This window comes from Peromyscus eremicus, chromosome 7 (assembly GCF_949786415.1).
Source record: "Peromyscus eremicus chromosome 7, PerEre_H2_v1, whole genome shotgun sequence".
NCBI lineage: Eukaryota > Metazoa > Chordata > Mammalia > Rodentia > Cricetidae > Peromyscus > Peromyscus eremicus.
This window is the reverse complement of record NC_081422.1, coordinates 65129041-65140195: the sequence shown is the minus strand read 5'-3', so window position 1 is coordinate 65140195 and position 11155 is coordinate 65129041. Positions and strand designations below refer to the sequence as shown.

Sequence of the window (11155 nt, the reverse complement as noted above, 5' to 3'; positions counted from 1 at the left end):
TGAAACAGGGTCTGTCTGTGTAGCCCTGTTTGTCCTGGAACTCTCTTTGTCGACCAGGCTGGCTTCCAACTCAGAGAGAGCTGCCTGCCTAGGTCTCTGGGATTAAAGGTGTGTGCTACCACCCGGCAAAAGTTGCAAATCTTAAAAAAAAAAAAAAAAAAAAAAAAAAAAAAAAAAAAAAAAAAAAAAAAGGTGCTCACATCTATAATCTCAAAATTGGAGTGTGGGAGAGTACAGGAGGATTGCTGTAAATTCCATGTCAGTCAGTCTCAGACACAGTGAGACTCTCTAAATTGAAATGGGGGGGGCATGATCTTTTGCATTTTCAGGAACATATACTCACTGAGCATCTATTACAAAGGTAGCAATAAGAATAAAATGAGCACTCAAGAGGCAGAGGTAGGCAGATCTTTGGGAGTTCAAGGACAGTCTTGTCTACATAGGGAGTTCCAGGCCAGCCAGGGCTACATATTGTGACCTGTCTCAAAAAAATAATAAAATAAAATAAAACGAAGTGGTAAGGGGTGTAGCTCTGTAGAGTGCTCACATGCATTAATTCCCAGCACTGAAAAAAGAAAGGAGAGGTAGGGAAGAAAAGAAAGGAAGGGACAGAGGAGAGAGTTGGAGGGGGAAGAGGAGAGAGAAGTGGAAGAGAGGGCCAGGAGAGAAAGGACCATAATTTCTGAGAAGATAACAATGCCATCTTTAGTGTGAAACACAGTATTCAACAACATACTTGGTGCTAAAATGTGAAGGAGCAAAACAATGCATTTATTTTGTCTACCTTTCCAGCCAGTAGAGACAGATGTACCAGGTATTTGTATGTCTGACCCTGAAGGAAGACCTGTCTTGTTCATTTTTATATCCTCTAAGCCTAGACAACTTTGAAAAGAGAAGGTCCAGAAAGAAACCCTTTTCCAAAACAGAGCAGAAGATCTGTATCCACTCTTGCCAAAAAAATTTTTGTAGGCAACTCTGACCTCTTTGCAGACATCAAAGCTTCATGGTAAGTCAATTCTAATTAGAAAAAGTCACTTTTTCTGGAGCAGGCGCTTCCCACTCTCTGCAAGTGGAGCCAAGTAAACAGAACCGCAAAGACTTGGCTTACTTCAAACGCAAACTAATTTATTATTATTGGCCCAAATTTACCCTCTCTCCTGGGGCGTACGCCAATATCCACAACCGCACTGAAGCCTCGGCAAGGCATACCAGTAGCTGGTGGGGAGCACAGCGATTCTCAGCCAAAACCCAAGGAGAGCTGCCCCTGTGCAGCGCAGTCTTCCAAAAGCCTCCACTCTGCCTTTAAAATCTGCATTTCCTAAGAAATGCTTCCAGTTTTCAATATTAAAAGCTAAAGAAACAGCTCTCCAGAGCCCTTCAGGGAATGGCTCCCTTCCAAGTGCTACTGCCACTTTCGGGGTTCACCAGGCACAAGCCCAAAGCTGGACCACACTCGCTACCGCCTTGGCGACAGCCTTTAAAGTAACCGCGCGCAGCAGGGATGCCCGGGAGTTCAACTTCCGGCCCACACAGAGGCTATTTTCCTACTGGCGTTGCGGCTGCGGGAGCAGTTTGGCCACGCCCCTAACCACGCCCCCAGCCTCTCTCTGCTTTTTCCTAGGCTTGAACGCGCGGGAGGGGCGTGGCCTCGGGGGAGCAGCGCTCTGCGTGTGGGTCCCGGCGCCTCACCGAGCGCGGTCACGCGGAGGCACGCTCCGACCAGGCAGGCGGGCGCGCGCGAGCGAGCGCGAGCGCACGCGCGCTCCCGCCACCCTCTCCGGTGACGTGCCTGGCCGAGGCCGCGCTAGGGCGCTGGAGCTGCCACTGAGCGGCTGTCATGGCGTCGGAGGCGCTGGCTGAGGAGAGCCGGCCGCGGTGTCTATAGGACCAGGGGCGGGCGGCCGGGGATGGAGAGCGGCCCTGACAACCCGCAGCCTCTGGAACTCGGGGTGGCGGCGGGCCGGGAGTCGCCGCCGGAAGGGCGACGGCACGGCGGGCGCGAGGCTGAGGATGGTCTCGCAGGACGCGCGGAGGAGAGCGGCGGGCAGGGGGCGGCGGCCGCGCGGAGCAGCCCCGGGGACCCGACGTCCCCCTCCCAGCTCGGCTGCGGCGCGGGCTCCGACTTGAAGGACAGCGCGTCGCCGAGCCCCGCCGCCTCGGAGGCGCCCCCGAGAGGGCAGCACAAGGTGACCGCCTCCCCGGAGCTGGCCGAGGCCGCGGCTGGCCGAGGGTCGGGGCCGGTGGCGGACGCGGGCACCTGCAGGGTGGAGCAGGCGGCCGAGGAGCCCAGCAGCGCCGGCGCCCTGAGCAGCAGCTGCAGCGAGCCGAGCCCCCCTGGGGACTCGCCCAGCCTGGACTCCCTGGAGTCTTTCTCCAACCTGCATTCTTTCCCCAGTAGCTCTGAGTTCAACAGTGAGGAGGGAGCGGAGACCAGGGTCCCCGAAGACGTGGAGGAGGGCGCGGCGGGGCCGCCCAGGGCTGCACCTCTGTGCAAAGAGGAGGAGGAGGAGGACCCGGCCCAGGTGCTAGCGGCCTCCAAAGAACGCTTTCCCGGACAGTCGGTGTATCACATCAAGTGGATCCAGTGGAAAGAGGAGAACACGCCCATCATCACGCAGAATGAGAATGGACCCTGCCCTTTGCTGGCCATCCTCAATGTTTTGCTTCTGGCCTGGAAGGTACAGTCTGCAGCTTTCTACTTCCTACAGCTTGTGGGGAGGGGCAAAATGGGGTGAGGAAACTGCTGTTTGTCAGCTGATGGCTTCCTTGTTTCTTCATTCATCAGACCTCCTTTTTTGAGATAAGGTTTCTCTGTATAGCTTGGGCGGTCCTCGAACTCATGATCTTCATGCTTTGGCCTCTGGAGTGCTAGGTTTACAGGCATGCACCATCACGTCTAACAGCCCCTTCTTACATGAAATTAATTCCAGGATTTCTTTATTGAACGATTATTCATGTATGTATGTATGTATGTGTCAGGAAGAATTGCCCCTAATTTCAGGTAGGTCCCTTTTGTATTAAAAGTTCAAGGTTGTAACTGATGGTGTACTTCTAAACAGATAGAATCTAGACCCTGCACCTACACCTTCTGAATGTTTTTAGTTATATTCGCCCATATATTACTCCTTCTTGCAAAACAGTGGAGATTGGAAAAAGTGATCTTCAGAGTTACTATTAACCTGATATCATGGAGTAAGTTTTAATGATTATATATACACTGTTTTCTAGAGAATGCTGCCTGCCACCGTTGGGTGTGGATACATGAAGGAATGGAGATAATGAAGATACAGCCAGCCCTTTTAGATAAATTCCATTTAAGGAAAAACATTGGTCTGAGCCCACTTATCATAAATTACTTGTTTTCAAAGACTATATTTTCATTTTGTGTATGATTTTTTACTTGCCTTGTTTCTTATGCTCTACCTCAAAGGTTTGGCATTTTTACCAGTAACTATACATTAGAATGTGTGAAGGAAGCTAAAACTATTAACAACTAAAATAAGAAATGATAAATCTAAGATACTTGAGCACAAAAAGGGAACAGCAGGTGTATTAAGGCCTCAGAGTAAAGTGTCATATTTAAGCTTGCAGATTCTAGGTGCTAAGAGGGTGCATTTCAGCACCTGTTTTCAAATTGATAATTTCATCTGCAGTTAAAATGGTCCCTAGAAGAATAGCTTGAATTTTGCTAGCCAGTTATGAAGAAGTGAGATGGATAGTGAGAAAGAAATCCCAAACACTCAATGTTGCAGTTCCATGTTGAGTATCTGGGGCTCTTGATGGAATGAATCATCTGGGTTCCAATCATCTGGGTTAGTCTGTGAAGGAGTATGCATGTTAATGAATTTGAAGATAATTTTGATTAACCTATGCCTACAGCATTCCAGGGCTTTTCTATCCCAGAGTTCCAAACTTCCACATTCTTTCTACAAACCAGTTCAGTCTAAGAGCTACATAGTCAGGTTGGTCATAGCAAAGGCTCCATTCCTTAGTACCAGTTTTCTGGCATAGTTCCTTTTCTCACTGCTGTAACAAAATACCTGAGAAAAGCAGCTAAAGGTAGGGTTTATTTCTGCTCACAGTGTGAGGGTACAGTCCATTAATTCAGGGAGGACATGGGAGCTGGAGCCTGAAGTAGCTAGTCACATTGCATTCATAGTCAGGAAGCAGAGGCAGATGACTGCTCAATTGGATTTCTCCTTTTTATGTAGTCCAAACCCACATCCAGAGTGGGAGGAGCAGCTACCATGGCCTGGATTACTTTGTGGATATATGAGCCTTGAATTGACTCTGAAAGACAGATTCAAATGTGTAACCACAATTGGGTTCCGGTTTTGTGGAAGACACTATAAATGCAAAGACTGTACAGAGTACATCAGCCTTCTGGTAGCTCAGTATATGATAAGAAGGCAGACATAAAGAGTAATTGCAGTCCTAATGTGCTAAGGAAGTAAACCCCCCCCCCAAAAAAAAAGGCGGGGGTGGGTAACTGGGAATGGGATCTCAGGGGAAGGCTTTAGAGATGAGACACGCTGATTTAGGTCAGAAGATTGAGTGAGATAAGGCTTCTGGACAAAATAGTACATTTGAAGAAAGATCAGAGATAGTTTATTTTGATCACCTCCAAGTTTGGTTGAAATGGAGTGGAGAAGGAGAAAGAAAGGGTCGTAAGCAAGCAGGAAATTTGATGGGTTTGGTTAGTCTGTGAATGAGCGTGTGTGCTGGTGAATTTGAAGATTTTTTGAAAATCTGTGGTTCTCAGCTCTTTTTCTGCCTGTAGGCTATTTATGCCAACAAAAACCAGTCATTATTAATGATTGCTAGAGAAATGGGTGAGAGAAACAATGTCAAGTCGTATTTGCAAGGTGAGCCAGGGTGTCTAGAGGTCAAAACTGTTTTCCTACTAATGCAAAAATGTTATTTGCCTTTTGGAAGTCAGCAGAGATTTCTAGACTCTTTGATGGATGGGTGATGATTGAGGTTAAAAAGGAGAACAAAAGGGCATCCACTATACACAACACACAGACATAAGTATTTGTTGGGTTATTATGTCTAAGAACCAGTGAGTGTGTGTGAGTGTGTGTGTGTGTGTGTGTGTGTGTGCGCGCGTGCGCGTGCACTGTGTGTGGAGGTGTGGAGGCCAGTAGTTGGGTGGTTTTCTGTATCACTCCCAGTATCTTGTGGTTTTTTGGAGACAGGTCTCAGCTGAATTTGTTCTTTTAGTTAGACCACCTGACCAGTGAGCCCTGGGTTTGCCTGTTCTACTTCACCACCCTTCAGTGTTGAGGGACGGAAGTATGGCTGGCATCACAGCCCAGTTTCTACATGGCTGCTGGGGATCTAAACTCAGGTGCACTTTTTCCACTGAGCCATTGTCCCAGCTGCAAGTTTCTTTATTTTTTTCAAGTTTCTTTTCGTAGTTAGCATTATATTGTACAAAATAATGGGTTTCACTATTACATTTTCATACATATATAATATACTTTGATCATATTCATCTTATTACATGATGCTGATTATATAGAAAGTAATGGATTTCATTATAAGATTTGGGGTTTTTTTGTTTGTTTCTTTTTGAGATAAGAGTCTTATATATCACAGGTTGGGCTCCAGCTTGCTGTGTAGCCTGAGGATGATTTTTGAACTGCTGGTTCTCCTGCCTCAACCTCCCAAGTACTGGAATTACAAGCATGTGCCACCACTCCCAGTTTATGTGGTTCTGGGGTTAACCAGGGCTTCATGTATGTTAGACAGGCGCCTGTCAACTGAGCTACATCTCCAGACCTCATTATAGCATTTTCAAACATGTTTGTAGTGTGCTCTGATCATCTTCACCTGACTGCAGGGGCTAGTTTCTTCTTTAGTGTGTATGGGTGTTTTGCCTGCATGTGTATCTGTGTACCACATGCATGTCTGGTGCCCAGGTCCTCTGGAAGAGAAACCAGTGCTCTTAACCACTAAGCCATCTCTCTCTAGACCTGAGGATAAGTTTCTTAGTTTATAAAGAGCACCTATAAATAACCAAGAAAAAAAAATCAATAGCAAAAAACTCCACCAAGTGGTGGTGGCGCACACCTTCAATCCCAGAGGCAGGTGAATCTCTGAGTCCGAGGCCAGCCTGGTCTACAGAGTGAGTTCCAGGACAGCCAAGGCTACACAGAGAAACCCTGTCTCAAAAAAAAGAAAGGAGGGAGGGAAAGAAACTTAAAGTTTATATGGCCATTTCCTGTTTTATCACCTTGAAGTAAAGTTCTATGTCAATGAGCATCTTTCCAGCAGTGACTATTTGCTGTGGCTCTCCCTACTTTTCGATAACATCTCATCTCTTCTCCCATGTGCTTTCCCCAAATCCTTCATGTTACTTTATGACTTACTCTACCCTATCCTACTCCAAACCTGTAGAAGAATTGCAGTCACACTAATTTTTTTCATGCTATCTTTTCCTACAGTAAGCACAAAACTCTCTTGAGGTTTTCCAAGTGTGTTTACTGCTTATAAAAAAGGAAAAGCAGATGGTGAGCCAAAGGTTTTATCTTAGCCTCTGCCTACTCTGTTTTAAATATAGATCTTGTAAGGAGAAATTAAAAACTTTACACACTAGTGGAATCTTATCTACATAAAGATTTGAGGAACAGTTCTGGGGCTTCCTTTCCCAATTTCTCACAAGAATTAGAAGTAATATGTATCTCTGAACTTGCGAGTAAAGTAGATGAGAACAGTGTGATCCCACATGGGTGGCTGCCTGGTTCTGGTGGTATTCCTTCAATGAAAAAGCCTTCCTTTTCCTTTTCCAATCATGCCTATGGAGGTCCAGGTAAAGGATATTGGGTTTTTTAATACATGTCTTACCAACAAACTAGTTTGACTATAGTAACTTTTTGTTTCTACTTTGGTTTGTTTGTTTGCTTGCTTGTTTTGAAACAGGGTGTTGCTATTTAGTCACTGCTTTTGAACTCTCAATCCTCTGGGTTCAGCCTGTTGAGTGCTAGAGTGCTAGAGTTACAGGTGTCCAGCAACATTCCTGGCTTAAGGTAAACTTTGATACTGTTCCCCCATTATTCTCCACTTTTTTAAAAAAAATAGGATACTTCCATGTATCTTTTTTGGGGAGAGGGGCTGTTTTTCATGCATGTATGCATGTGTATCACATGTATGCTTGGTGCTGATGGAGGCCAGAAGAGGGAACAGAGTCTTTGGAACTGGAGTTACATATGATTGTGAGCTGAGATGTGAGTGCTGTGAATGGAATTCTGGTAAGTGCTCTTAACCTTTGAACCACCTCTTCGGCCACTTATTCTCTACTTCTACTTTTTAAATTATTTTTATTTTATTTGTATGATTGTTTTGTCTGTATGTATGTCTGTGTACCGTGTGTGTGCCTGTGCCTTTGAAGGCCAGAGGAGGCCAGGTGGCATCAGATCCACTGGGAATAGTTATAGGCAGTTGTAAACTGCCATGTGGGTGCTGGAAATCGAGCTTGGGTACTCTGAAGGGACAGCCAGTGATCTGGAGCCACTGAACTATCTTTCCAGTCCCTTATTCTCCACTTTTAATTAATTAAGTTGCTTTGTCTTTAGTTCAGTTTTGTGACAGGTCTCAAATTCACTATTCTCTGTCATTCTCCTGGGAGTGGGACTACAGATCTGGACCACTATGCACTGCTTGTTTTGAATGTTTTGTTTTTGTTGTGTTAGGGATCTGATGACATAAAACAAAAACCCATTTCTTATCTTCTGGTAAGTTTGGTGGCAGCTTGTGCTTTGTTGAGAGAGCCTGTCTGAAAAGATCAGATCAAACGAAGCAAACAAGTGGTGCTGCTTGGCTGTTTGGGAGCCAAAAATGAGTGGCACTGTCCAGGAACACAAATTTAGGTGACCCCAAATCCCATGTTCTGATATGGTAACAGTTTCATGAAAACGTTAGAGTAACAAAACAAAGACTATTTTAAATACATTGGTGGAAACATCAGATAGGTGAGTTACAGCAGAATGAGGGGTGAGGGAGATCAAAAGAACCTCAGCTATGGGTATCAGATGCTATCTGCTGACTTTCTTAGGTTTTAGGTTAGTGGAAGCCAGTGGTCTGCTCCATTAATACATCCCAAAGTTGTTAGGTCAGACACAGAGGTGAGTTATTAAGAGGACTAAAGATAGTCCAAGATAAATTATAATTAGATTCCGGACCTACAGTGTTCCAGTCTTTCCACAATCACTGAAATTCTATCACTTAATCAGACTTTGTAGAATATTTAATATAGGTGCAACTTCTTTTTGGGAACTCAATTTAGTATGCTAAGCAAGCACTCTACCTATACACCCTACCTTCACCTGTTTTACAGCAGACTGCATGCACCCCAGAATAGTATGAATGTGCCCTAAAATAGAATCATTAACTTACTTTAAACATTCTGAAATCATGTGTGTGTATGACAGTGTCATGTCATAATGTGGCCGATTGGACACATCTGATTCTGACAGACATTTCACTGACTGAATATATTTTATTCATTCTTTCCTCTCTTTTTCTTTTGAGGTTCATACTGTCACAATGAAAGAGGAACTTACTTTGCTGTGAGTCTCAAGTCACATTACAAGTCATCTACTTACTTTGGACAAACATTTCAAAGCCTTAATTTAGTCTTTGAATTAATTATGTCTTGTGACTTGTTTCACAGTCATCAATTAAGGTGACCAGTAAGTTGAATGGCAGTTAGTAGGTAATTTAATAAACAGACTGGACAAACTCAATTTTATTATCTCTTCTAGTGTCTCTTCCTTAAAAAGCCATTGGAGCTGGGCATCCCAACACTTGAGAAGCTGAGGCATAAGGGCCACCAGGAGTGCTGTGTAACCATGAGGATGTGAATTCAGATCCCAGCATCCTCCAACAAACCAGGTGTGGTCTTGGAAACACCTGTAATCCCTGCACAGTGGAGGGACAGGGACAAGATCACTGGGGCTTACTGATGCCAGCCAACTAGAAAATACACACGCTCCAGGTTCAGGGAACAACCCTTCCTCAGAGGAATAAAGAGAAAAGTGACAGAGGGGAGGACACCCGGTGCCTGCCTCCGGCCTCTGTTCCTGTGGGGACGGACATGGACACACACATTAGGAAAGTTGTTAGGACTTGATTGTACATTTCTTCAATACTTTGTATTAAGAATTTAACAATTATCTACAATAACTGATCAAAAACCTTTTTCTTTCTTTCTTTTTTTTTGGGGGGGGTGATGCTGTTGTTTGTTTTTTGAGACAAGGTCAAGGTCTAACTATATAACTCTTGCCAATCTGGAACTCACTGTATGAATCAATATGCCTCAAACTCCCAGTGATCTTTCTGCTTCTGCCTCCTGAGTTTGAGGATTAAAGGCTTATATTAGTATCTTCTAGATAAGCTGCTCCTTATTCCTTAGTAATGTGGAGTCCTCTGCATTTACTACTTCCCCATCCCCTTAAAAATCTTAGCCTATCACTTTTAGCACATTTTACATTCCTGTTTAAAATTTCACTAGTGTTTTAAACACAAGATTTTATTGTTTTCATTTTTGGCCTCTCTCTCTCTCTCTCTCTCTCTCTCTCTCTCTCTCTCTCTCTCTCTTTTTTTTTTTTGAGACAGGATTTCTCTGTGTAGTTTTGGTGCCTTTCCTGGAACTCACTCTGTAGTCCAGGCTGGCCTCCAACTCACAGAGATCCACCTGCTTCTGCCTCCCGAGTGCTGGGATTAAAGGCGTGCTCCACCACTGCCCTGCATTTTTGGCCTCTCTTGAGGCTACTTCTAGTATCAATATAGAGGTGATTCTTCTCATTTTATATGCTTAGAACAGGACATGGTAGGCAGTCTCCTCTTGGAAAGTTCCAGACTATATTCTGAAATTATGTAGAGCCCTAGGATTATAGAATATATATGCCAAATTCACACACTCTTTGGTGTCTTCATCTTGTTCTTATCCTCTGGTCTTGGTGGCTAAACCTGGGACCTTGTGCATGATGAATGCAACTCCACCATGAGCTACAGCCCGTTTCTTTGGCTTTTTAACTTTACGACATTGCTGAAACTAAAAGAAGGGTTTATTTTTTCTTCTTTTTACACTTATCTTCTTTTTTACATTTATTTATGTATTGGGAGAATACACCACAGTCTATGTGTAGAGGTCAGAGGACAACCTGTTTTCCTTCATTATGTGGATTCAGAGGATGGAACTCAAATTGTCAGGTCATTGGGCTTAGTGGGAAGTTCCTTTACCTGCTGGACCATCTTGCATGCCCTTTGAGAAAGGACAAATTTTTTTGTTTGGTTTTTTTTTTTTTTGGTTTTTCGAGACAGGGTTTCTCTGTGTAGCTTTGCGCCTTTCCTGGGACTCACTTGGTAGCCCAGGCTGGCCTCGAACTCACAGAGATCCGCCTGGCTCTCTCTCCCAAGTGCTGGGACTAAAGGCGTGCGCCACCACCGCCCGGCTGTGTTGTTTTGGTGCCTGTCCCGGATCTCGCTCTGTAGACCAGGCTGGCCTTGAACTCACAGAGATCCACCTGGCTCTGCCTCCCAAGTGCTGGGATTAAAGGCGTGCTCCACCACTGCCCGGTAAGGATAAATTATTTGTTTAGGAAATCTTCTGGTGAATTTGTCACATTGAATCTGTCTTAAATAAGAAAACACATAATTCTTTTAAAAGAAAATGTCATTTAAGTTGGCAAGAAGACTCAACAGGTAAAGGTGCTTGCCACCAATTGCCTGACAATCTGAGTTTGATTCCTAGGACCCACATGGTGAAAGGAGAGAATGGACTCTGGCATGTTGTCTTATGACCTCCACAAGTATGCCCAGGCACATGTGTGCCCACGCAGGTACAAACACAAAATAAATAAGTGTGAAAAAATGTAGAAACAATAAAAATGACAGGGATGGTGGCATACACCTTTAGTCTTAGCATGCAAGAAGCAGAGGCAGGTGGATCTCCGTGAGTTTGAGGCCAGCCTGGTCTATATAGTGGGCTCCAGGCCAGCTAAGGCTATATAGTCAGGCCCTATCTCCAAAAAAAATAGTAATAATTTTAAAAACATTGATATGTATGAATGGCCCTTTCAGATTGCTGTGAAATTGAAAGTTCCATCTTTAGAATACAAGTATAGCTAGATATCAGCACATCAAAAATGAT

General features: G+C 44.5%; 1 protein-coding gene across 2 annotated transcripts in view; it reads left to right on the top strand.

The window, feature by feature from the left end:
- The first annotated feature begins 1788 nt into the window (after positions 1–1788).
- Positions 1789–11155, top strand: part of Mindy2 (MINDY lysine 48 deubiquitinase 2) — a 54391-nt gene continuing 45024 nt past the window's right edge. For both annotated transcript variants that reach the window (XM_059268204.1, XM_059268203.1), the window contains exon 1: positions 1789–2678. In XM_059268204.1, coding sequence (XP_059124187.1) covers positions 1908–2678 — 771 coding nt within the window. In that variant the 5' untranslated portion in view covers positions 1789–1907. The remainder of the gene's footprint in view (positions 2679–11155) is intronic.